Below are 27,451 nucleotides of genomic sequence, written 5' to 3' on the forward strand. Positions count from 1 at the left end.
TGAATGTTTCAATTACCAAGAAGAATGGTAAGAGTAGAGTAGGAGAGGATAATAGTGAGTCAGAAGTTCTTTGTATATTTTGTATAATAACCCCTTATTAGATGTATGATTTGTAAATATTTTCTCCCATTTGGTAAGTTACCTTTTTGCTTTACTGATGGTTTCATTGGCTGTGCATAAGATTTATAATTTGATGTAGCCCCATTTATTTTTGCTTTTGTTACCTAAACAGGGTGAATTTTATGTGAATTATACATCAATTTAAAAAAGAGCAGGTCACAGTAACTAGAGAGAACACAGGGAAACTGAAAAGGCCAATAGCAGAACTCTGGGTAACACCAACATTTAAGTGGACAAAGAACAAGAATTTAGATTAAGAATAGTTTGAGAAGGAGGAAGAAACCTCAAAAAAAAATGGTACAATCAAGTTCAAGGAAACAGTTTTTAAAAGTAGGAGGAAACAGACAAAAAGTACTATAATTGACAAAGAAAAAATGTTCACCTCTACTAGTAATAATGCCAATTTAAATAACAATTCACTATTTCTGCCTATGAAACAATTTTATTGAGATGTAATTCAAATAACACACAATTTACCCATTTCAAGTTATACGATTTAATGGTTTTTAGTATATTCACAGATATTTACAACCATAACCAAGGATACTTTTATAACATTCTATTCACCTCAAAAAGATATTCCCTCACTTCTATTTTTTATATACGTTTTTCAACTTTTAGAAACTGTTTATTTTCTGTCAACCTTATTTCCACTCTGTTAAGAGTCTGTTGAAAAATAGCTTAAGACTGCTCAGTGGTTGTTCCAGCCCATTCAGTGGCCTGAGTAGTGGGAGATGAGAACCAGTCTTCAATAGGAAACTGCTGAATAGGCACAGAGGGCACCTGCACACCTTCAGACCAGCCAGTGACCTCAGGGAGAGCAGCAATGAACTTGGGAGCTGGAGCAGTCCATTCACCCTGGAATTCCTCCTTGGTCACAGCCCTTTCAGCAGCAGCCTATTCTTTTTTTAACTTCTTCAGGATCCCTGTAGCAGTAGGCATCAGACATGACCTCCCACAGATGTTCATGGGGGATGGTGCCACACATGTGCAATACTTTCCAGGCTAGCATCCACCACATCAGACCCACTCGGTGAGCCCCCTTGCTGTTGCAAGGGATGGCAATGTCTGCATAGCGTTGAGGAGAGTCTGTGTTACACAGAGCAATGGCAGGCAGGTTAACATTAAGACACCTCTGTGAGAGTCTGGTGGTCAGCCCTGGGATCAGTAACCACCAACAGCTGCCTAGATTGGTTAGTGAAGATTCCAGGAGTGAAGTAGCTGGCAATAGAAGTAGTTTTCATGGTAGCAGCAAACTTCACTACAGCTTCATGGCCAGTATTCCTGGACAATATGACACTGACATCAGTGGGGTTCTCAAGGGCAACAATGGCATAAGCTCCCAGCAGAAGCTTCTCCCAGGTTCTCTTCAGATAAATGATGCAGAAGCCATCATCTTTCCTTTTGCAGATGTACTGTTCCATTTAAAAGTCAAGGCTGGCCCCACCTAAGTGGGTTCCTGCTGCAAGGAATCTGAGGACATCCTCCTCCTTCATTTGCAGGACATCAAGGGCTCCAGACACTGTGAAAGTTTCCCTTTAAGTTATGTGGGAACCAAGAACAATGCTCAGTGCTGTATGGGCCCCTCTCTGGGTAGCACAGATCAGTGATATCCCCAATCCTTATCATTCCCTGATACCCTCCATTTCCATTGTAAGCAATCACTCATCTACTTTCTGTCTCTAGATTTACCTATCTTTGACATTTCACACAAACGGAATGATATAATGTGATCTTTTGTGACAGGCTACTTTCACTAAACATAGTATTTTAAACATTTTTCCATGCTGTAATATTCTATTATGTGAATAAACTATAATTTGTTTATTCATTAGTTGATAGTAAGTGGGTTGTTTCCACCTTTTAGGTATTATGAATAATGCTATGAACATTTATGTACATGTTATCATATGGACAAATGTTTTTGTTTCTCTTGGACATACTCCTAGGACACAGCACTGCTGTTTGTTTTGACTTGATTTTCTTGGAGCATTACTGAGTAGAAGGTACAAAGATTTTTCATATACCCTCTTGCTCTCACACATGCATAGCCTCCCCTATTATTAACACCCCCTACCAGGGTAGTACACTGATTACAGCCAATGAACCTATACTCAAAAGCCCATTATGGTTCATTCTTAGTGTTGTACATTCTACAGGTTTGGCAAAAGTATAATGACATGTATCTGCCATTACAGTATCATAAGCAGTATTTTCACAGCCCTAAAAATCCTTTGTGCTCTGCCTATTCATTCCTCTCCCCACTCCCAACCACTTGAAAATGTTTTAAAAACCCTGAATTGTTAAAGAAGTGGGAACATGGGTAATCTATTCCTTGCTGGTGCTAAGTTCACAATTCATTCAGTTAATAGTCAATGAATGCCTGCTATGTGCTGGGTACTATACTAAAAGCTAGGTTTATAGTAGAGAACCAGACAGACATGGTCTGTGCCTTACCAAAAAAAAAAAAAAAAAAAAAAAAGAGAGAGAGAGAGACCACCACACCCACAGAAATAAATGTATACAGATGGTCCCAACTTAAGACAGTCTGACAATATTTTGACTTTACAATAGTGTAAAAGCAATACACAATCAGTATAAATTATACTTTGAGTTTGAATTTTGACCTTTTCCTGGTCTAGCAATGTGAAACACAATACTCTCATGAGGCTACGGAGCTGCAGTGAGCCGCAGCTTTCTGACAACCAAGCAATCACCTAGGTAAACAACTGATAGTCTACAGCAGGTGTGTCAAACTCATTTTCACCGGGGCCCACATCAGCCTCGAGGTTGCCTTCGAAGGGCCAAATGTAATTTTAGGACTGTATAAATGTAACTACTCCTTAACTGTTAAATAAGAGCTCGGCGCCGCCGCCAGTAGAAACAAGGTGTCGGCCAGATAAAACAAGGTGGAGGGCTGGATTTGGCCCTCGGGCCTGGTGTTTGCCACCTGTGCTCTATAGTACACTGTGTTGCCAGTGTTTTTTGGATACTCTGTTTTGCGGGCATATCATCATGTATACAACACACCCATCTGTTTTCTGCTTCTGCTGAAAAGAAAAAGGCAATTACAGATAGCTTTTGACTTTCAATGGGGTTACATTCCAGTAAGTGTTCTAAGCACATTTAAGGTAAGATAGGCTAAGCTATGTTGTTCAGTAGGTTAGGTGCATTAAGTGTATTTTCAACTCACAATATTTTCAACTTATGATAGGTTTATTGGGATGTAACCCATCCTAAATTGAGGAGCATCTGTACTTACAAAGTATGACAACATTTATTAAGGAAATGTAAACTCTACTAAAGAGAGTAAGAGAAGAGATAAAATTTAGATACAAGAGCCAGGAAAGGCCCCTCTGAACAAATACAGAAATAATATTGAAGGAGAGAACTAAAAGCAAGAATTTAGTCAGGAACAGTGGGCAAGGAGAAAGTTTTAGGTGTAGGGCACAGTTTGGGCAAAAGCTCTTGCATGGGAAAGTTGCTTAAAAAAAAAAAAAAAAGGCCATTGAGGCTAAACACTGGGAGCAAGGGGTAAAGTGTGTGAGATGAGACAAGAAAGGTAAGAACTGGATCCCATAAAGCTTTGAAATGTCATATCCTCCAAAATCCTGACATACTGAAAATCTTCCCTTATTCTTTATTTTCAGTATCTTCTCATTCCTCTGGCTTTTCCCCTTCAAATACAAATATGCTAATTTGATTTCTTTTCATTAAGCAAACAAATTATTGGGTGGCATAACTGTGCATTGTGTATTTCCTCTATACAAATGAAAGCTCCATGCAGACACAGATTTTTGGTCTTTCCCCTACCCCCAATGATGTATCCTCACTACCTAGTACATTGCCTAAACTAAGTATTCAACACATACTCATTGAATGAACAAATATATAATACACATACTCTTATCCAACTCTCCTCCCAATAAAAGGCTGGTGTTTTGAATAATGTCCTAGAATTAAGAAAATATAGAACAGTTAAAGAACAGAAGTTACTAGCATTAAGAGATTAAGTTTATCAAGTCTGGCCTGCGAAACAAAGCAATCTATTTACATAAGTTAACCAACTACAAATCAGTAGAACTATAGAGAAGTAATTTATTACCATAATTTATTTAACTGTGTTCAGAGTTTGAAAAATCCCAACCCATACGGCTGTTCAAATGTATTAAGTAAAATATATATATATATATATATATATACAATGTTTATTTTTCAAAGCTTTTAAATTAAAAAATCACTTCCTTCTCAATCAAATATAACATATACTATCTTGTTTTTCTTTACTGGCTATCAAAACTAGAACTTAAAAGGTTTCATTATATGGCTGGACATCATAACCATTTTATAAGTTAAACATGTTACTATTTATGGGCCATTTAACTTCAGAAACAAACAAACAAAAAAAACACACTGAACCAGCACAGTACAAACTCCATAATCCAAGCTGGCAAACTCCAAAAACATATATTGCATACTATGTGAACAAGGATACAAGAAAACAGGTATTTTTGCAGATAGGAAAGTAACACACTCTCTATGGAAGCAAACTGGCAAGACCTATCAAAATTAAAAATACTTATAGGACTTTATACTACATGTATGTACATATCTTACATACATAGACATGTATATAAGAAATGACAAAAGTTCAAGATAATTCAATACAGTATTCCTTATATAGTAGCTACACATGGAACACAATCTAAGTTGTAATATATTTAATCACTAATAAAATGCAGCTATGAGAAAGGATAAGGCTATTACTTAGGCATGCAAAGATTCTTTAAGATAGTGTTATTTTTAAATGAAAAAAATTAAATAGCACCTGTGTACAATATACCACCTATAGGAAAAAAGTATGTGTTTACACATACATACATAAAATACATATACACAAACACATTTGCTTGAAAATGCAAACCAAACACCTCTACACAAAATATACAAGAACCCAGTAATAAAGATATCTCAGGAGAAGAACCAAGTGGCTCAGAGGCAAGGATAGAATAGAGACTTTCCAATATATATCCTTTTGCAACTTTATCATCAACCATGAGACTGCACTGATACTCAAAACACGTAACTAAATTCAAAAACAAAGTTAAGGGCAGGAGTGGAGGGGGCGATTGACTATGGGAGCAGGGTGTGGGCTGAGGGGAGGAGAGCAGAGGTGGAAAAATTGAGACAGCCATAACAGAACAATAAAATATTCAACAAAAAAATAAAAAACAAAGTTAAAAGTGTACATTAAAAGCAATGGCACATACCTTGTCATGCCATACTACTGATGACTAAAGGATGAACACAAATTGTTTTCAGACTATCAAAATTTGAATAGACAGAGTAGTGAAAGAACAGAGTTCATTTAATCAGACAGAAGTTCATTTAAGCACACTGGTTAGTAAGTATGTAGAGGTCCTGTGCTAGGCACTGGAGATACAATGGAACCTGAGCCTAACCAGAGATAATCAAACAGATAATACAATCCTATAAGAATTTTGACAAAGTAAACAGAGGAGATTCAGAGAATATAGAGCAGGGGCACCATCCTAGTCTAGGAATTGAAAAAGGATGGAATGTTTAACAGAGGCAAAAAGGAGCAACAGTAGTCAGCTAGGTTAGGTATAAGTGGAGTGTTCTGGAGTACCTCAAATAAATGGCAGGAAATGAGACTAGAAAGGGAGGTCAGGCTGTTTAGGATCTAGCCTGTAGGGGTGTCCCGCCTGCAGGCCCACTGGCCACCTGTGACTCAGGATGGCTATGATTGTGGCAAAACACAAAATTGTAAATTTACTTACAACATTATGAAATGTTTTTGTGATTATATGTTGCAATGTATTTAATGTATGGCCCAAGACAGCTCTTCTTCCATGGTGGCCCAGAGACCCCAAAAGGTTGTACACCCCTGGTAAAGTAAATTATATTAGAGTTGGGCTTCATACAAAGGAATAATAAAAAAAAATTAAACCGTTGATCAGGGAGTCAACTTTATATGTCTAAAAGGTTATTCTGAAAAGTAATCTACCAAAGGTGGAGAGACCTATTAAGAATTTGTTGCAACAGCACAGGCAAGACATAATGCTAGTCTGGCCAAAGTTATAGTGGAAGGATGGAAAAAGTGTATGGATTGAAGAAGTACTTGAGCAGCTGAATTAAGAGTACCTGATGCTAGCATACAAAGTTAAGAGAGAACAAGGAGTCAAGGAAGCCACCTGAGTTTCTCCCTTGAGCAACTGGGTGAAAGTGATGAGAGAGATTGAAGAAGTAGATTTGGGGTAGTAGGTGATGGGTTGGTTCAATATTGGACATGTTGACTTTGAGGTATGTAAGTGATAGCCAAGTGGAAATAATTAATAGTCCATTAGATATACAAACAGTACCTGTATGTAGCCAGACTGGGCTAAAAAGAAGCCTCAGTTCAGTGAGAGAGAGAATACTGTGTGAGAAGTACTTCAGGGTTAGGACACAGCCCTGAAGCACACCAACATTTAGAGACTGGAGAAAGAAGCACATGCAAAGATGAAGAAGGAAAGGTCTGAGGTTAAGAGGAAAACAAAAGTTTTATTTACTTTTTAGTTAGATCCCTTAAGTTCTCTGTTTTTCCTTCCCATTCCCTTCCAGGAATTCTGAGAGGGTCTTGGCTAATACACTATGACGGAGTCTTAAGCAGGCAAAGCAGGTAGCTATAGTTTAAGTAAATTCTTCAGCTACATATAAACATTTCCTGGTCATGGCTTATACCTTAAACTCACTTACTTGTAAGATATCAGTGGCAAAACTATAAACAGCCTAAGTTGGATGATCTTAGATATTACATTGTACACAGGCTCTATAGCCCTCTACACTGGATTCATGAACAGAATTAGCTTGATGAAATGGAACTGAAGAGACTTTATAACCTACACTCAGAATCCCCCAATGTTAAGTCCATTGCTTTCAAGACATCTGTCCCTTATTTAGCATAAGTGACATATCACCATATAACATCAATTCTTTTTGCATTGGTATGTATCTCATCTGTTCCTTAATCATTGCTCACCCTCCTAGACTGATGCAATCTTATCCTTGCTAGCTCATTTTCAGCACTACTCTCCCTCTAATCTATCACTAGCAATAGCTAACTCCTATTACTGCTGTTAAGAGATTAAATGCTACAGTAGTTTCCAAGTGTCCTAGAAATTAATTCCAAGATGCCTTACCTTACCTTTGTTTCTAAGTCTTTAACAAGGTGCCCTAGATTACCTCTCCTTCCTTTATTTTTCTTATCTACCATTCTCCAGTCTGCCCATTCTAAATGCTCTTTACCTGACAAGCCCTTCATTTTCAACTCAGGGATCTCCCAATATATTGTGCCACATGCATGAAATGCCTCCTTCCCTTCACCACAATCTACTGATCATCTTCCTCCCACCATTTAAACTGTACTCTCCAAGAAGTCTTGTCAGATCACTGATAGGAGTCCCTACTTTTTCCAAAATAATAGATCAGAACCTTGGGTTTACACTGGAAACACTAGTGTATGAAGCATTTAAAAAAAAAAAAATACTGATGTTCGGGCTCCATGTTAGACCAATTAAAAGAATCTCTATGCAAAGGACCCAGATACTGGTGGTATTAGGAATGTGTGGGGAGCGGAGTGTTTGTTTATGTTGGGTTTCCCCCAAAGTCCTAAAGGTGATTCCTATGAGCAGCCAAGCTCATGAACCCTACTAAACCTACTCAGTCTAGAAACAGAATACCCACAGCTACATTTTTTCAGTATGTTCTCTAAATATATCATCCATATCCCATACCCCTAAAATACACCTACCACATAGTCTTGACTAGTGCACATAATTTAAATATCTGAAACAGGTCTTTTAAGGTTTAAACATTATACAGTAGTTTATATACTCTGAGCATACATTTCCTTTTCTGTAAATTGGAGACAATACCATCTACCTTACAGACTTGTCACAAAAATAAAGCAAGATACTGGATATTACTCATTTAGCAAAGCCACTGACTTATCAGGGCACAAATGATAAAATCCTTCAGGTGTCAAGAGTAATACCTGGATTCACTTTTTTTTACACTTAAAAAATAGTCTTTTTTAAAATTGATTTTTAGAGAGACGAAGGGATAGGGGAAGAAAGAGAGAGGGAAAGGGAGAGGGGGGAGAGGAGGAAAGGGGGGGAGAGAGAGAGAAAGAGAGAGAGAGAGAGAACATCAATTTGTCATTCCATTTATTGATGCATTCACTGGTTGATTTGGTTGATTCTTTTACGTGTCCTGACCGGGGATCAAACCCACAACCTTGGTGTATCAGGACAATGCTCTAATCAACTGAGCTGCCTGGTCAGGGTGGACTCACCTTTTTAAGAAAGAAACAAAATTCAAGTGGTAGTATGGAAGATACAAGTTATCTGGATGAAGCTGAATAGATATTTGCGGCCAAAAGTTATAATCAAAAGGGTCATTGTTTGCCCCATGTAGACATTCAGCAAATTTTACCATACATATGTCCCATTCTGATCCTGTTTTTCCTTTAAAATGTTTTTATATAAGTGAAATATGGTTAAAATTCACACCAAAACCAATGAAAACCTTGAGAAAAAGTCTTTAAAAGTAAGTAAAATAGAGCCCAGCGAGCTGCCTGATACATATAGTCCCTTGGCCACCCTGTGTAGGCGGGCTGTACCCAAATTACACAGAAGCACCAGCAGCTGGCTGACTCTGTTTTTATGCTCTGCTTCCTTGGTCCCTGAGTTTACAAGCATCCTAACCTGGGATATCTAGAGAGAAACCTGGGGCAAGGGCCTGGTCTGCCAGAAATTTAGAACTGAATAAACCTAGTCCTTTAAATATCAAAACCAAGATAAAACATTGTAAAGTTAAAACTCAAATGGGTATTAAAGCTAGAAAATAGGCCAGTAATGACCAGTAAGGCCAATTTCAATGGACTGACAAGGCTACCAGGACTGGTGGTATTGTATTAAGAAAAATATTTAGGTTAATTATGAGTTCTTCAGGAAAGCACACCATGAGAAATAATGGATAATACTGGTCATGGGGAGGACATGAAAAGGAGAACGTGTATGACATTTATTTTCTATCGAAGAACTACAACTTCATGACTAAAAAGCCTAACCTAAAAAAGGTAAATGGTAATAATGTACACAGAGAATGGCACACTTATATCAGTATGAATCAATCATTTATTCAGTTGCTTTTGAGGGCAAGAACTGCACATGCCTTATTCGTTTTTGTATCTCCAATACCTATCAGAATGTCTGATATATAATAGGCTGTTAACAATAAGAAAACAGAAATATGAGACTCCATTATTTTGTGACATGGTATAATCATTTAGGATTTATTTACCAAAATACCCTCACACCCCAGTCAAGGCCCATTTGACCGTAAGCTTGATTGTAGTGGGTAGTGAGAAAAATAAGTAGTACCAAAACTGAGAAAGTCCTAAGCAAAGACTAGCTTTAGGAGCATGACTTTTAAAAGGGACTTCTCCACCCTAATTTTATTCTCAGGAGACAGCAGTAAAAGTTAACTGAAACTTAAGGTTAAGTAAGCAACAATGAAACAATACTCCATTTCATTTTTGTTTAAATTTTCACTAGGCCGATCCCAATGACCATGAACTTTAATTTATTTAGCTCTCTATATTAAGTATATGGCCCAGCATCTGCTACATGAAATCAAGCACTTAAAAGTTTAATATGGTGAGGTTCTCAAGTCTATTTTCACTTAGGCACTACAATATCACTAGTATTACTTTAAAAAAAAATGCATTGGTATGTAATGTAAGGGCCACCTAACCAATACTTGCTCCACAACTGGATCGAAGAGTGAAAATTAGTTTTATCTAGGAGTTAAAAATTATATCTATTTTAAAGGTCAGAACTATGAACTCAAAACAAACACCTTCAAAGATAATTTTTAGGTTACAGGACAGCAGTGTTAAAAGCAAAGGGACGTTGCTAAATCCAAAAATTAAGCTTTGCAAAAGATTCATGAAATTTTAATGACAATTAAATTTCATTAAAATTTAATGAAATTTATGACTAGAAAGAATGGGACCAGATGATCTCTAAAAGAATACTGATTTTCTAAACTCACACCTCCTTCCCTAGTTGAACAGACACGGGTTTAACTGGCTCTTTGCTATTTTCTCCAGTTTTTAAAAAATTATGACACATAAAACAAGTTGACACATAGCTTTTCCCCAGAGTTCCAAAAATTTGTCATGGGAATAAAGTGACTGGGCAATGAATATAGATTCCCAGCTCTCAGGTGAAATTCTGGAGCAACTAATGAATGGCTAACTACTGAAGAGGGCTTTAAAAGGCTTACTTTGCTGAATCTTAATTCTTATGGTCAGAATTCAATTTGATCTCACCAATTTCGAAATTTTTGTTTTTAATCCTCACCCAAAGACATACTTAGAGAGAGGGGAAAAAAGGGAGAGAGAGAGTGTGAAAAGAAAATATTGATCAGTTGCCTCTTGTACACATGGACCAGAGACCAAACTTGCAACCTAGCCATTTGCTCTAACTGGAAATCAACTGCAACCTTTTAATATGGGACAATGCTCCAACCAAGTGAGCCACACTGGCCAGGGCAATATGGCAAAATTTCAGCAATGTTATCAATTGTAGGTTTTCTGAGCCTCTTTGGTGGTAGCAGTAGCAAGGATTTTATTACAGGGGCTTTTGTATCTCAAAAACAAAAGTATGCATAGCATACAACTTCATACCATCAACAGCAAACATCTGCCAGCACTTAAAGAGAGAGATAGGAGAGAAACAACTTACAGTCTTTGGTCCAGGCTATGGCCCCTTATTAACCTTGTCATCATGACAAATAATGCAACCTCAGATTCATTTGTATAATGACGAATCTACCACCTTCCTACCCTGCTTACCTCATATAGATTCTGGTAGGATCCAATTAGATAACCCATTTGGAAAACCATTAAGGCCTAACAAATACATATATGGAACCATTATCATGTTAGTTATCATGTAAAAGGAAATTATTAATCCACAAATTCCTCCATTCTACCCATTCCATCATCAATAACATAACTGTACCTAAAGAACAACTATTGAATGCACTGCTTAGTGGTTTATTTGTATTACCTAAATTTATAAAATCTATTCTCCAAAAGTCTATACAATGACAGTAAAGATGAACTAGCAGAAGAGTAAATGTAGCAAAGTAGGTAGAGAATTAGGCTGTTTAAAATAAACTTTTCTAAAGATTGCCTATCCTTATATGCCAACATCCCCAACGAGTCCTTTGAAATCTTCAATTTCCTCTGGATTTCTGATGCTTAATTAATGCACTCTTTTCATCAATGTTTAATTAAGAAACAGGAATATTTTCCTCTCACAGTATTGAGTTTTGTGACCTTCTAACCCACCACACCATACTACTTTTTATCAGATCATTCCTAATTGGCCTCTACAAAACTGCTCGCTTGTGGCTTTCCCACAAATGAGAAGCAATTTCCTATATCTTGATTGGGCTGTAGAAAGCTGTATAACATGGTTGCCAAATAATGGAGAACTCTCTCTTTACTGTCACAGTTCTTGATAAATTGTCTGGTTTGAATCTTGACAAGTCACTTATGGTTACTTGAGACTGAGTTTCCACATTTATAAAAATGACTACTAGATTAATTCCAAAGATCTTTCTGGTTGAAATAATCTATGATTCTCTTCCAATCACATATCAATACGGTGACTAAGGGACCCCAAACACAAACCCATCTTAACTGCAGCCTCCAAATATTCAAAGTATTTCTCATTCCTCCCCTAGTCCTCAAAGGGTAGTCACAGCTACTGTAGAACATTTTAAAAATGTTTCAACAGTGTAGTTTAAAATTTCCCAACAAAGACTATCTTGCCATACAACAGTAATACTGTACTAATAGTTTAGTTTTTAGAATCACTGGATTCTAAAAAGGAAGTGAATCAGAACAATAATAGGAAGACACATATAAGAAAATAAACTATACTGGAAAAATACAATAAAGATTAAATCCATAAAACAAAAGAAAATAAAATATACATGAGTGTCCATTTCCAAAAACCAGTTTAATTTCACACCGAGTTATGTCCTGCAGCTGGGAACAACCTCAGGAGTCCAAGCCTAACCTTTGTCCTTTCTAACCTTAGTCTGACTCGCCTTGGACGATCACTCAAGTTCAGTCAACTCTGGGGATTCTGAACTAAACAGTCTGTATAGGATGTGAGAGGCTAGAGGCGGGGAGGTGGCAACACAGGATGAGCACAGATTGTAGGGTTTCACTTCCTGGTAAGAGTCCATCTGAATGGTTAGTTAAAATAACATTTGAAAACCCAAAATCCAATAATAAGTGGTTTACTCGAAAACTACATGCAAAGAACTCTGCAAGGCACAGAGTGGATACACAGATGAATTCAGGGAATTTAAGTCTATTAGTATTTCAATCTTGTAACACACTGGTTGAAGTGTGGGGGGTAGCCTGCCATCTTTTCATTGCATTCCCCACTCCACCCTCTCTCTAGTGCAGTTTAAAACAAATATTAAGAGAAATAAGCCCAAATATCAATACTTAAGGAAATACACTGTCTCATGAGTGATACAGATGACAGGAATTCAGAGGTGAACTGGCCATCTGGTTTTAGTAATGAGTGAAGATTTACTGGGATTAGTTTTGAGTGGTGTCTTGAAAGAGGAATAATCCATCTTAGTTTACCTGTTTGCCCTTGGAATATGTTTTATTAATAAAGAGTATCACAGATAGGAGAAGCATGCTCTAAAAGAAGGACAAGGATCACCATTAGCAACCAATCAAGTCACCAGTTAACAGCAGCCTGGAGCAGCCCTTCCTCAACCTTCTGATTTCCATTGTCTCAGGCAATCACACAATCAATCACATTTGTCATTGTTCATCCAACGACAAAGTTTATTTTTGTTACAATTACCACTATTATCTTGCCCAATACAGATCTGCTATAAAAGTAGGAGAAAACAGCTTCTTTAAAGTGAAAAAGGAAAAGCTTAAAGGCAGTCTCCCAGACATCAATTTCCACTGTGAAATACTATCCTCCAATGCAAATAATCATCTCTTCAAGTTCTCGACTTATCTTTTACCTTTCAAACACCATCATGCATCTGAGGTGCATAAATACATATGTACATGAGCACAGGTCAGGATAATACACATTGTAAAGACTTCCATTATTTCTCATGGGCAAACTGCTTTGAAATCTGATTTTAGCTTACATGCACTTATGTAAGAACACAAAGCTCTTACTGCCTGGGTTTCTGGTACAGGTAGAAGGTGAAGGCTGAAAGAGTATTAAAACCCTCTATCCTAGAATCCTGAAAGAACCAAAATTATTTCAAGTCCAATACATTTAAATAAAAAGATGTTGGTCCAAAAAAAAGTACATATATACAAACCTTGCAAAGTCATATTGCCCCCCTTTTTTGTGGGGGATAGATTTTAAACTAACATCTATAATCACAGTTAAAAGCTTGGAATGTAAAAACTTACACATTTAATTTCACTCCAAAATTTTAAATTATATGCAAATCTTACTTTTGCTAGTACACAGTGAATGAACCTGCATTCACCTAAGAAATGACACTAACAATATTGTTTAAGGGAAGTAACTTGAAGAGAGTAATATAAAGAAACCCCAACCCAAGTAAAGGAGACATCTTTCTCACAAGTGTTATTGGTAACTTCTAAACCTCTAAGTCGCATAATTTACCTTTCCGCATACAAGATATTGATGCTTCTAGTTGTTATTACAAATCTCAAATATAATGAAGGGAAAAATCATTAACTGTATGGATCTTCCAATATATCACATAGATAAGGTAAAAATCAATCTAGTTTCGCATAACTTGGTCAAACTTGGTAGAAACCAAGAGGGTGTAGGTGTGATAGCAACACTACTACTGACGAGGATAGAGGATAATCAACTGTAAATTAAAGGTATGGGCATAACAGAGATGGAGTAAAGAACACCGCACGCCTCTAATTCATTCTCTCCATGCGTTTTCTCCTTCACATTATAAATTATTTCCAAGCCTGGCTGGCATCTCACTCCACACCCCAAGCTAGTGACATAAAACATTTCCCCCATAGGAACCTATAGAAAAATACCTAAGCCTACGGGTTGTTGTTGTTTTTTTTTCTTTCTTTCTTTTTCTAGTTAAGCATGTATCTGCACTTCGCCTTACACTTTTCTCTCGGTTACCTCTCCAGGGGGTGTGAAAATACCAACATCCAGTCGCCCACCCCCATCCTCAGTGGCTCCTGGCATTGACTAGGCTCATCGCCTCTCCTTCCCTTGCAGTCTCTTCACCTTAGAGAAGCTCATCGAATACTTCCTTCACCTACTCCCCCACCCTTATTCATGGCCGAGCAACACATTCTCCACATCCTTCTTCCAAGGAAGGGACTAGTGAAAAAGGACGCATGTTCGAGAAACGAAAGCCGAAGAACCCTGACAACCACACAGCAGTTGAAACCAAAGGGGTTGGCCTTCTCCCTCCACCTCGGCCTCTTACCAGTAGGGTTCTCTAAATACTGAAATCACTGGTCTCCCGCTCTCCCCAGCCCCCACCCCTCAGAGATGAGGCCGGAAAATGAAAAGAGCCGAGTGAAACGCGACGGTAGGTCATCCTTCACCAAGCCCGCTGCCCTCGTCCGCCTCCCCCGGACTGGAGTCCCCGGGGAGGATGGTGATCACGGGAGAAGTGAGGGGCCCCTGGCCCAGGACCCTGCACCGCGCCCGCCTGACACCCCCAAAGACTCGGACAGTGACACCCAGGCCTTCCGCGCTGGCCTCCCCTCGGCCCAGCCCCGCCACACACAGGGCATCTCCCCGCCCCCTGCACTGCAGCGGCACCCGAGGTGGACCCCAGGCCGGCCTCGGTAGCACACGAGCCACACACAAAGCGCCGCGGCCGCCGCCTTCCCGCCCCCACACCCTGGCGAAGCAATCAATGAGGCGGCCGGCGCCCGCGTCCCCACGACGCACATCCGAATGCGGGACCTGGCAGACAGGGGCGGCGGCACGGCTCACCATCGCTCCGCTTGATCTCCACGTAAATCCCGATCTGGATCTTGCCGAAGTTGGCCGTTGCCATCACCTCATCTGGAGCAGCGGCGGCGGGTCGAGGGAGGGGGACGGGAGGGCGGAAAAGGCGGGGAGGGGGCGGGGTAGGTGCGGGAGGGGGAGCGGTTGCCCGCGGCCGCGCTGGCCCGGGCGACAGCGTGAACGCGAGCCGGGGCCGCGAGGAGCAGCGGCGGGCAGGCGAGCGGAGGTCCGAGGCCTGCCGGCAGGCGGGAAGACGCACACCCCTGGGCGTCGGGGTGAAGCTAGGGCCGAGGCAGACCGGCTGCGCCGGGGAGAGTGGGAGGGTCCACGACGCCCGCCGGGAGCAGACGCTAAGGAGGCGGGGCGCCGCTCGCATGCGCAGAGTGCGCCTCTCGCGTCCCTTCCTCTACGGCCTGCCTTTCCCGGCTGCCTCGAGGCGGCCCCGCCCAGCTCCGCAGCGAGGATGGCGCTGGTAACAGCCTGCGGGGGGGAGGGAGGGGTGCGCGCGGCCCGGCCCCTAACGAGCCCGCGTCGAGTTTGATTTTAGCGCGCGGTCTGGGAGAAGTGGCGAGACGGGTGCCGGAGCCTTCCGGTCTCTCTGGCTTCCCCGAATTGGCGCTTTTGCCGGAGTGGACTGTGGGCTCCGTGGTTTCAGGGCTCTCCAAGTGGGACACGGGGCTAAGGGGCCGACCGCCAGGCCTCAGTGGTTCTTTTGAGAGTGTCGCCTCTTTTGCTCCTTAGAAGTGGCTAGCCCAAGCAGCCAAGCCCAGGTTTCCTATCCAGTTATGGAAGAAGAGAAGAAGCACCTTTGAGGTGACACGCACCCTAAGCCAGAATGAAGATCCGCTTCTTCATGGCCTTGTCTTACACTCCTGGCCTTTCAGAAGAAAAAACAAAACCTTGTGGTGGCGCAGCCTCGACAGTTCCATTTATGATGCACCTGTTGCTGGTGTTCTGCCTCTGCTCTAGGATTTAAGACTCTTATTTGCCTGGGCCCATAAACCCAGTAACTATGATTCAAGGACAGAGAGCAGACAAGGTTGACACTAAGGTATGTGCCCTTTCTTCAGAGTCACTTGACTAGTTTGACCACATCTGCTTGTGGGAGAGCAAGACTCTCCCCAGCAGGAAGGCCATGTGGACACGAACTATGGAAACTTCACAGCACCATGTAAAAACCTCCGAACTGTGACTTTTGCTTCCAGTATTGCAACTTAATAAGAGGAAACACACTTTTCAGGCCCTGCTTTCTCTAGTCATTGTTAATATCTCTGTAATAATAACTAAAAAATACAGTTTTAAAGTTTTTAAATTGGAAACTGGATAATGTGTGTTAAGGGCGTGTGTGCATATATGCATGCACATGCCTCGAGTTTTCAGCCTAGTATAAGTAATCAAGTAGACTCTTTAAAAAAAGCTAGAAGTCCAGGCCTCCATCTGTAATTTAAACATATTGAAGGCATGCTTGTCAAAAGCCATGCTAAACCAGGAATAATTTCTGTGGAAAAAACACTGGGTAGACAACTTAGAAAATAACTTCTTTTACATTCTAGAAATAACATTACTGTAAATCTCACTTCAGGACCTCTTTCAAAATAAGATTTGACCAAACCAAGTCTTTTTTTTCAGTTATTAAAAATAATCTTAGGAATTTCATCTGAACTCTTTGAGCTCCTGTCTAGTGGAACTCATTCTCTGATGTCTCTATGACTGAGGTATAAATAAAGCATCTATTTATTTGCTTGCAATTTCTTTAAAGAATGCAAATAAACCAAGCTATATAGCTATTAAATTTAAAATTACTTCATAAAATGTTTATCATGGTTGCTGACACATACATTACACCCTGTGGGTTATGTAATTAAGAAGTCTGAACCTTTAATTTATATACAAAAGTATTTTTAAAATTTGTGCATCATGCTCCATAAAACTGCATGAGATATGCAACCTGTCAAACCCAAAAATCTCTCCGTTGTAGCTCATACCCAAAAAGGCTTAAGTTTTTTGGTACACCCAAGCATGTATATTTACCATAACTTGCATCTTGGGCTTTTTTTTACAAGAGGTCTCCTGAAGAGCAGCCATAAATAAGTGCAGCATGGCTATGGTTTCATCAACATCCTGGATCAAGAATTCTGACTCTGGCTCAGGCATTTGGAAAATATATAACTCTAGAACAGTGACTGGCTCATAGCAGGTACTCACACATTTGTTCATAGAGTTAACTTGTTAAACTCCTCTAAATCTTCATTACCTCTTTGAATAGCTTAGAAAAATAACATTTTATCTTTCAGCTGTAGAAAGTTTTTGTGAGGGTCAAATTAAATAATAAAAATGTGGTGATGCTTTGCTATTTATATAGCATTGAAAACAAAGTATAACCATCCTATAAAAAATAATCTGGTACTCTACTATAACCATCAAATCATTAATTAGAATTTTACATCTAGTGATATAAAATTAAACACCCTTTGGAATTTGGCTCTGGCCCTCAACTCATATATGACAGGATAGCAACAGTGTTACAGACCTGTCTGTATTCTTTTACCCACTCGGGTCCATCCTACCTTAAGTGACAGAATAATCTTGCTTAAGGATTTCCATCAAGTCATATCCTATTAAGAGTGGCTGTTGTTGCCCTATTCTGAAATAAACCATTTTGAAAGAAATAATAATTATTGTAACCCAATGAAGTCAAACTCCTTATTATGTCTAGTTTTTTGAAATATTGCTCTGCTTTGGCGTCATTACTATATAAACTTTAAGAGGTTATTCCAAGCAAGAGGCTGTTAAGATAGTGAGAGTTGAAGCAGAAGCCAGCATTCACTGTCCTTAACTAGTTACCTGCTCCTTTGAAGAAGAGCAGAGGCACACCGTGACTCTAGGTCTGTTCAGATTAAAAGTACTTATCTACATCTTCTTACTGAAATTTTTCATTCAGTGTTTGCATCTATTGTCAATAGTTCCACAAAGTTTATGGATCAAGGATCAAGTGGAGAAGATGTGTAGGGTTGGCAGAAACTTTCTTTGACTTTATTGTCCACTTCTGCCCTGGACTCTTTTTGAAGACTTTTTAGTTGTCAGAGATTCCCATTGCCATTAAATTTACTCATATTTTAATTCTAATTAAACTGCTATATTTTCACTATAACTTACTTTAGTCCTTAAACAAATACATTAGAAATACCTGGTAGGTATAAATAGCAATCTGCTGTTTCTAAAATATCCACTCTTTTCTTCTCCATTGGATTTCATTCCACAACCTACAAATATGCTTAAGCTCCTGTCTCTTGAAAGCAAAACTCTGGACTTCCGGCCAAGATGGAGGCGTAGGTAGTCACACTGTGCCTCCTCAACAACCAAAAGAAGGATAACAACAATTTAAAAACAAAAAACAACCAGAACTGACAGAAAACCGAACTGTACGGAAGTCTGACAACCAAGGAGTTAAAGAAGACACATTCATCCAGACCAGTAGGTAGGAGGGGCAGAGTCAGGCAGCCAGGGACAGAGAGGACTCTTGGCAAGGCAGTGGCTGGTGGACCCAGCCAGGTAGTGTTACAGAACAGACAAGGGGGCGGGGGCGGGGGGTGGCAATTATTGGCCCACCCAGGGACACCAAAAACTGTTACAGAACAAAGGGGCCAAAGTGGGTGAGGACAATATACTGTTACTGAAAGGACCCCCCACTAGGTTTGATTGTCTATCGCCTTTAGGAAAGACAGCTCTCAAAGCCAAAAATTTGTGAAAAGGAAAGGAAATGTTTATTTATTGCAATACAGACTTAAAGTAGTGACCTAATGTCTTCATTAAAATATCAAAGTCCTTTTGGATACCCTCAGCCGACCATAGTGCTTCCTTCCCTCCCTGCCCTAATTCAGGGTACCCTTGCTCAGGAAAAGAAGCAAACACCTGGGATCCAGCCTCCTAACACCATCAGCTGTGTCACTGTCCAAGCAGGGTCTCTAATTCATCCAAAGCCATGTGGCACCTTCTCATGGCCTACTGACGAGTTCTTTCACCCTTTTTCCAGGCAAAGTCTCTCCTGCTTCCCAGGCCACGTGGCCTAAGGGAGCACCCCAAAGCTGCATGATCCTCTTCTACCAAAGCTGTGGAAGTCCCCACTCTGGCCAAAACCACATGGTTCTTCTTTCCACCAAAGCTGCAGGGGGCGGTGGAGTGGGGTTGCCACTTGGCTTCTGGGTCCCAAAGAAGTTGGACCCAAGGAGGAACACACCAAGGCACACCATAATTACATTACTCAGGATTAAAATTAAGGAGAGAATCCTAGAAGCAGCAAGAGAAAAGGGGACAATTACCTACAAAGGAGTTCCCATAAGACTGTCAGCTGATTTCTCAAAAGAGATCTTATAGGCAAGAAGGCTGGAAAGAAGTATTCCAAGTCATGAAAGGCAAGGACCTACATCCAAGATTGCTCTATCTAGCAAAGCTTTCATTTAGAATGGAAGGGCAGATGAAGTGCTTCTCAGATAAGGTCAAGTTAAAGGAGTTCATCATCATCCAGCCCTTATTATATGAAATGTTAAAGGGATTTATCTAAGAAAAAGAAGATAAAAAACATGTACAGTAAAATGACAGCAAACTCACAATCATTAACAACCACACCTAAAACAAAAACAAAAGCAAACATCTAGAACAGGAACAGAACCACAGAAATGGAGATCACATAGAGGGTTATCAATGGGGGAGGGGGAGAGGGAGAAAGGGGAAAAGGTACAGGGAATAAGAAGCATAAATGGTAGGTAGAAAATAGAAAGGGGGAGGGTAAGAATAGTGTAGGAAAAGTAGAAGCCAAAGAACTTATAGGTACAACTCATGGGCATGAACTAAAGGAGGGGAATATGCAGGTGGGAGGGAAGTGAAGGGGGGAAATGGGACAACTGTATGTAATAGCATAATCAATAAAATATATTTTAAAAACAAAAATCTCCCCTGGCTGGTGCAGCTCAGTGGATTGAGCGCAAGCTCTGAACCAAAGTGTCGCAGGTTCGATTCCCAGCCAGGGTACATGCCTGGGTTACAGGCCATAACCCCCAGCAACCGCACATTGATGTTTCTCTCTCTCTCTCTATCTCCCTCCCTTCCCTTTCTAAAAATAAATAAATAAAATCTTTAACAAAATCTCTTGATCATTCCCTTCCTATTTAAATTCTATTTTATTTTTTTATTTTCTGCCCCTGTCAAATTCTCAGATGAGTGTTTTGAATAACCGCCTTGATTCCTCATAACTCATTCATTTTTCTAACCTCTAAATCTGGTTTCATTCCTCTACTGAACTGTATTTTTAAAACTAAAAAATTACCTTCTAATTACTTCATTCAGTGGACATTACCATCTTTATTTGCTTTGAATTCTTCAAAGAATGGCCTACCTACTCTCTCCCCAGCCATTTCTTGCCCACTTCTGCCTCAGTTCCTGCTCATATAGTAAATGATTTGCCCTCATCTTTCTTCTATTTAAAGATTTTCTGTCTGGCAAGGCACAGCTGAAGATTCTTTTCTTTATGAAGATTATTCCACCCAATGTAATATATAATAACTGCCCTATCTGGGTGATTCTCCCCCAGCCACGATCATCTGAAACACCTAAGAAAGATTTTAAACAAATACAGAAGCACAAACCCTACTCCAGGCCTAATGGTTTAAAATCTCCAGAGAAGAACTCAATGTGATCAATTTTTAAAGAGATTCTGATTTGTATGTACAACTAGCCAGTTCAAAACTATTGATTATTCCTAAATTCCCATAATTCAATATTTTCTGAACATTGGGCACTTAGGGACTGGGTACAGAATAGATACTGATTTTTTCCTAGTCCACATTCTTCATTATAATTCTTTCACTAATATACCTTTTTTTTAATGTTGCAGAGTGTCTTCCAATCACCAGCTACGGAGCAAGTGGGAAATAGAGTGGGTACCTCTGCCAGGCTTGTTTTCCTCCCATCTACAAAGCTGGCAGAATATTAGCCATTCTCCAGATGCAATAATATACTTTTGGATAGTATACTTATCAAACTTATTTTGATATTATACTTTCACTTATACTATTTGATAGTGTTGGATTATATTAATGGTTAACTATTGGTACAGAGCCAACATACAAAGCTTTTGAAGGTCCATATAGCACTTAGATTTATACAGAAATATAAAATATGGGACTTCTGGTCAAGATGAAGACGTAGGTAGATGCACTTAGCCTCCTTGCACAACCATAAAAAAGCACTACAACTAAATCTGAAAACAACACCCAGAACTGTCAGAAAATTGAACTGTATGGAAGTCTGACAACCAAGGATTTAAAGTAGCCACATTCATCCAGATGGGTAGGAGGGATGGAGGCATGGAGAAGGGGCAAAGATGTGGTGGTGGTGGAACAGGACTGGGTGGTCCCACACTCATGTGTGGTGGAAAAAAATTGGGAGGGATGTTTTGGGAGCCAGTGATACCAGCCCAAGGACAGACCATACAGCCCAAGGTCCCAGTGCCAGGAAGAAAAGAATCCCCATAACTTCTGACTGTAAAATCCAGTGTGGGTTGGGGCAGCAGAAGAAACTGCCAGATGTACAGGAAACTTTGCTTAAAAGGCCCATATGGTCTTAAAACATACACAAACCCACCCATTATGGTATTCAACACCAAGGCAATAGCTGGAAAGGTGCCAGTTGCATATGGGAAGTGGGTGAAGTGAATGGAAACGGGGCAAGTGCCAGGCAACAAACTGAGTAGTCAGACAGCATCACAGTCCCCTCTGTGGGCCCTCCCCCAAAGCAGAGCCACAACGTGGTGAAGCTGGTTGCCCCATGCTGGCCATTTCCTAAGGCTCTGCCCAACATAATTTCCAGGTGCTTTTACAGGGAGTCAAAGCAGCTCTACCTAACACACAGAAACAAACACAGGGAGGCTGCCAAATTGAGGAGACAAAGGCTGAAATATGACTGAAATGAAAGAACAAAACAAAACCTCAGAAAAAGAACTAAACGAAACAGAGATAAGCAACCTATCAGTTGCGGAGTTCAAATCACTGGTAAGCAGGATGCTCAAAGAACTCACTGAGTACTGCAACAACACAAAGCAAGAAACAAAGTTTACACTACGTGAAATAAAGAAACTCGGAATCAACAGTGAAGAGAAGGAAGTCAGGATTCACATCAATGATTTGGAACATAAGGAAGAAATAAACACGCAACGAGAACAGAAAGAAGAAACAAAAATTCAAAAAACAAGTATAGTATAAGAACACTCTGGGATATCTCCAAATGTGCCAATATCTAATCATAGGGATGCCAGAAGGAGAAGAGGGAGAGCAAGAAATTGAAAACTTATTTGAAAAAATAATGAAGGAGAACTTCCCCAAACTGGCAAAGGAAATGAACATACAAGTCCAGTAAACATACAGAGTCCCAAATAAGTTGCATCCAAAGAGGACCACACCAAGACATATCATAATTAAAATGCCAAAGGTTAAAGATAAAGAGAGAATCTTAAACACAGCAAGGGAAAAAGAGAGTTACTTACAAAGGAGCACCCCATAAGACTGTCAGCTGATTTCTCAAAAGAAACTTTTCAGGCAAGAAGGGACTAGCAAGAAGTATTCAAAGTGATGAAAAGCAAAGACCTACAACCTAGATTACTGTATCCAGCAAAGCTACCATTTGGAATGGAAAGGCAGATAAAGTGCTTCCCAGACAAGGTTAAGCTAAAGGAGTTCACCACCAAGCCATTATTACCTGAAATGTCAAAGGTACTTATTTAAGGAAAAGAAGATCAAAACAATGATGATTAAAAGGGCAATAAATTCACAACTATCAACAACTGAATCTAAAAAAACAAACTAAGCAAACAAGCAGAACAGGAACAGAATAATAGGTGTGAAGATCATTTTGAGAGTTATCAGTTGGGAGGTGGAAGGTGGAGAATGGGGGAAATGTTGCACTGATCAAGAAGCATAATCAAAGCCCTGGCTGGCATAGCTCAGTGGATTGAGCGTGGGCTGCGAACCAAAGTGTCACAGGTTCGATTCCCAGTCAGGGTACATGCCTGGGTTGCAGGCCATGACCCTAGCAACCGCACATTGTTGTTCCTCTCTCTCTCTCTATCTCCCTCCCTTCCTTCTCTAAAAATAAATAAAAAAATATTTTAAAAATTAAAAAAAGAAGCATAATCAGTAGGAACAAAACAGAGAAAGGGATGTTAAGAACAATATAGGAAATGGAGAAGCTAAAGAACTTACAGGCACGACCCATGCACATGAACTAAGGGTGGGGATTCCTAGCACAAAGGGGGCTACTGGGTGGATGGAGTCAGAGGGGGAAAAATTGGGACATTTGTAATAGCATAATCAATAAATTATACTGAAAAGTAATATAAAATATGGTGTCATATTCAATTATTGTCTACATTAAGATGTTCATAATCTTTATAATTATTAATGAAATGTTTGATTAATTTTAATTTACATGATTAATTCCTCTCAAATGTAGGAAATATAGAGACTTCCCTTCATACCAGATTTTCAGTAATTTGAGTAGGAACTCAGATGTTTTGAAAAATGTTTCTTTTAATTTCATTAAACATGTATAATTATATCTGTATAATTTATATTTTAAAGAAATCATGCTGCATCCACTGTTCTTAAAGTTTCTTTTCAAATATACTTTGGACCTCTTTCCATGTCAGTGTTCATAGACCTAGCTCTGTTTTAACAGCCAGCTATTACTTCCATGGGTGTAAATAAAAGATGAAAGTATAAGCAAACAAACATTTATATGGATATTTGAGTTGTTTCCATTGTATCTCTTGATCTTATCAACAATATTGAATATATAATGTTATACAGTTGTGTGAATATTTCTTTAGGATATCTTCTTAGAAGTGGAATTGTTAAGCCAAGGGTAATCACATTTACTATTTTGGTAAAATAGAGCAATTTTTATGTTGTTTTAATGTGTTTGATATTATACATTATGTTTCACACACTAAACACATATCATCATTTTTATTATTAACGCATGCACTGATATACTCTCTCTTATTCTTATAGATTTCAAAATCTCTAACCAAATTCTTGGCCTTTACATACTGTCTTGTTCTGACTTCAGGCTCATGTACAAACTTCTGCCTCAGGACTCGCTCTGGACCCCTGCTCTAAATTCACAACCCAATTTCTGTAATTTCCCAGGGTTAGCTGTTTTCATGCCTCCCTCGCACTCATCCCCATGTCATGACTATAAGTCCACACCGTAGCCCACATTCCCATAATACAGTTCCATCCACATCCTTGTAACCTACTCTTACACACGTGTAACAATAACAGACAGCACAAGCAATACATTGTTAAATAAATGCTAATTGTGTAGTACAGGATCTAAGAGAGCATAGGACAGTCAATGAAAAGAGAGCAGTCAGGGAAGACTACTGGTTGCAATTTTTTAAATGTTTTTTATGTTTTGTGTATGAGCATTGAAGATGTCCTATTTTAAAAAGCGAATAGGGTTCAAGAGGTGTGACTTCAGCTAGGTCCTGAAAGATGATGAAAGGCTAAATAGGCAGACAGCAGAAAAGAAAGCAAACAAGGCAAGAAAAACCAAAAGGAGGACATTGTTTTACATGGCAACTTTGATGAAACCATTTTGATGCCAGGTAAGATAGCCTAGTTAAAATGTAAAAATCATGGTTTCTTTTTAAAATTAAAATAGTGTGTGCAGCTAGACCTCTATGACTTATACTCTAACCCTAATGCTCACTCAAATATGAAGGACTTCCATTTTCTACTTCAGCATCTTTTATATTGCTTGACCTTTAAGTTGGCATGAATTATTTTTATAATCAAGATTTTTTTCTCAAAGTATATGATAACAAACATGAGCCAGTTTACAGGGGGAGGCAAAAGAGACATATCTAATGAGAGATGTACACATTAAAAGTAACTAGAAAAATTTCTAGGTAGGATATAATTACTGTGAGCTTTGAAAGCCAGGCAGAGATGTTGAACTTTGATAGGAGCATCAATAGGGAATTCCTTTGAGAACAGGCATGATATGAAGTCATAGAGTAGCATCATAATGTAATGGAAAAGCATAGGCTTTGAAATATGATAGACCTGTTTTCAAGTATCAGTTTTGTTGCTTCTTATATGTGTATCCTTGGTCAAATTATAAACTTTCCTAAGTCTCAATTTTGTCTTCTATAAAATGTGGATAATACCTATGTCATAGAGTTTTTGTAATCATTAAATAAAATAAGTGCTATGAAGCATTTGGGACAAAGTAGACCCTTGACAAATAGTTGCTATAATTATTTAAGGAATATTAGTATAGAAGTATTTTGTTTAACAGACTGGAAGAAGAAGAATTTTGCATCAGGACAATCAGTGAAGAGACTCATGAGAAATCAAGACTGGAAACTGATCACAGTCATCCCTCACTATATCGCGGTTCACTTATTGTGGCTTTACTGTCGCGGGTTTTACTGGTGAGTACCCATACAGAATTTCATATGTTGTTAAAATTACACAGGTTTAAGAGTGTAGAAAGTGTTTAAGAGCATATGAACTGTTTATAAGAGTGTGGGAAAGGTTAATAAGAGAGTGGGAAAGGTTTATAGGAGTGTGGGAAGGGTTTATAAAGCCTTAAAATATATATAAATAATAAAATAAATATAACACCACTATTTCACAGATTTTCACCTATTGCGGGGGTCTCTGGAATGTAACTCCTGCGATAGGTGAGGGATCACTGTACATATGAAACATGGAAGATAAAGGAAAGTAATATATGCAATGTACTGATTCTTAAGAATGGAGATATTGTCATTACCAGATGCTGGAATTTTTCTCATGAACAATACATAAAGTAGGTTATTGACATCTCTATAAAATGTAACATGGGAAGCCAGAACCATGCAAGATAGAAGTCAAAGAATGTATAGATAACCAATAATTTAGAGAAATTTATTGAAGAATACAACTTCAGATGACAATATTTTGTTGGAATTTACTATGCTAGTTTATTAGTATCAAGTAGTGGTGCCATGAAAATTTTATAATCTCATTTAATACTTATACAAAGAAATTACTTGCCAGAAATAAAAATTAAATAAAGTAAGTTTTCACCTAAAACCTCTTTCAGAGCTCAAATTTTTATATACAAAGCAAAACCAAATTATTTGAAGCTGTATTTCTTTTTATTTTGATAGAAATCCCAAGTCAGTCTCTTTGGAATTAGTATTGACCAGTGAACATTTGTTGCTGCCTTCTCAATAATCCCTTCTCTTGTCCTAGAGGTACCTTGAATTTTTCAATCACATGGTTTGAGGGGGATTTACCCCTTTTTCAATAGCTCCAGGGGTAGGTCCTGATTGGCTTAAGCCTTTCAGTACATTCATCTCCCTGACCCAGTGGCTCATTCATAAGTGAAAACATGTCCCACCATTCTAGGTCAATGAGGTGCAAAGAGACTCAATTTTCAGAACTAATTTAAGTTGTTGGGAAACTAAACTCTCTCTATTCTTGCTAGAAAATGGAACTGAAGAAAATAGCTCCAAAGTTGTTGACAACCATACTTGTGACCACAAAGAGGGCCTGGTGAAGATGGAGTCAACACTGAAAAAGCAGAGCCAGAAATTTGAGGAAGAGAAACTGGGTACTTATTCCTAATTCTTGAGCTGCTGGGCTGAATGAAAGGTTATCTGTTGTCAGATATATCTATGGACTTTTATATAACATAATCCATAGTTCACTTCAATGTTTTACCTAGGTAGCAGTTAAGTTCCTGCAACCTGCAACCAAAAATCCCAACAAATACAATTGATAAGGCACTTATGGATGTCAGTATTGTCCTGAGCTCTGCAGGAGTTTATCAATATCATGAATCATGTACAGCAAATGGATCTCAAATTAGGGGTTGGTTTTGTGCTTTGGTAGAGTTTATAGCAGAAACTGAAATCACTGGGGTGAAAATTTCCATTGGGATATAGAATTTTTAGTAGAGTTTAAGATAGTCTCATTAGTAGATATATTACAAATCAGCTTCTAGAAATATTTTCAGAAATCTCCTATTAAGCTTTATTTCACCATTTAACTGAGTACTAGGAGAGGCAGGATTAAAGATGTAAAGAAGCCTGGGTGAGTAATTTTAGTTATTTTTTAACCTCTTAGTGAGAAGTATTTGTGCTACATTTAAAGATGTAAAAAATGCAGAATTTA

The 27,451-nt window shown here is 39.0% G+C and overlaps 1 protein-coding gene and 1 non-coding gene across 5 annotated transcripts in view; both read right to left on the bottom strand.

Annotated features, from left to right (window-relative positions):
• KIF2A (kinesin family member 2A) overlaps positions 1-15,521 on the bottom strand; it is a 70,025-nt gene extending 54,504 nt beyond the window's left edge. For 2 of the 4 annotated variants that reach the window (XM_045847753.1, XM_045847752.1), the window contains exon 1: positions 15,213-15,521. In XM_045847753.1, coding sequence (XP_045703709.1) covers positions 15,213-15,276 — 64 coding nt within the window. In that variant the 5' untranslated portion in view covers positions 15,277-15,521. The remainder of the gene's footprint in view (positions 1-15,212) is intronic. The other 2 variants (XM_045847754.1, XM_045847755.1) reach the window with 2 other exon arrangements.
• Positions 15,522-21,106: 5,585 nt separating this feature from the next.
• Positions 21,107-21,240, bottom strand: LOC123825020. Its single transcript, XR_006786805.1, has one exon. It is a non-coding gene; the product is annotated as a small nucleolar RNA SNORA7 (small nucleolar RNA).
• Between the last annotated feature and the right edge of the window lie 6,211 nt (positions 21,241-27,451).

This window comes from Phyllostomus hastatus, unplaced genomic scaffold, assembly GCF_019186645.2.
Source record: "Phyllostomus hastatus isolate PE091 unplaced genomic scaffold, TTU_PhHast_1.1 phas_contig_58, whole genome shotgun sequence".
Taxonomy (NCBI): domain Eukaryota; kingdom Metazoa; phylum Chordata; class Mammalia; order Chiroptera; family Phyllostomidae; genus Phyllostomus; species Phyllostomus hastatus.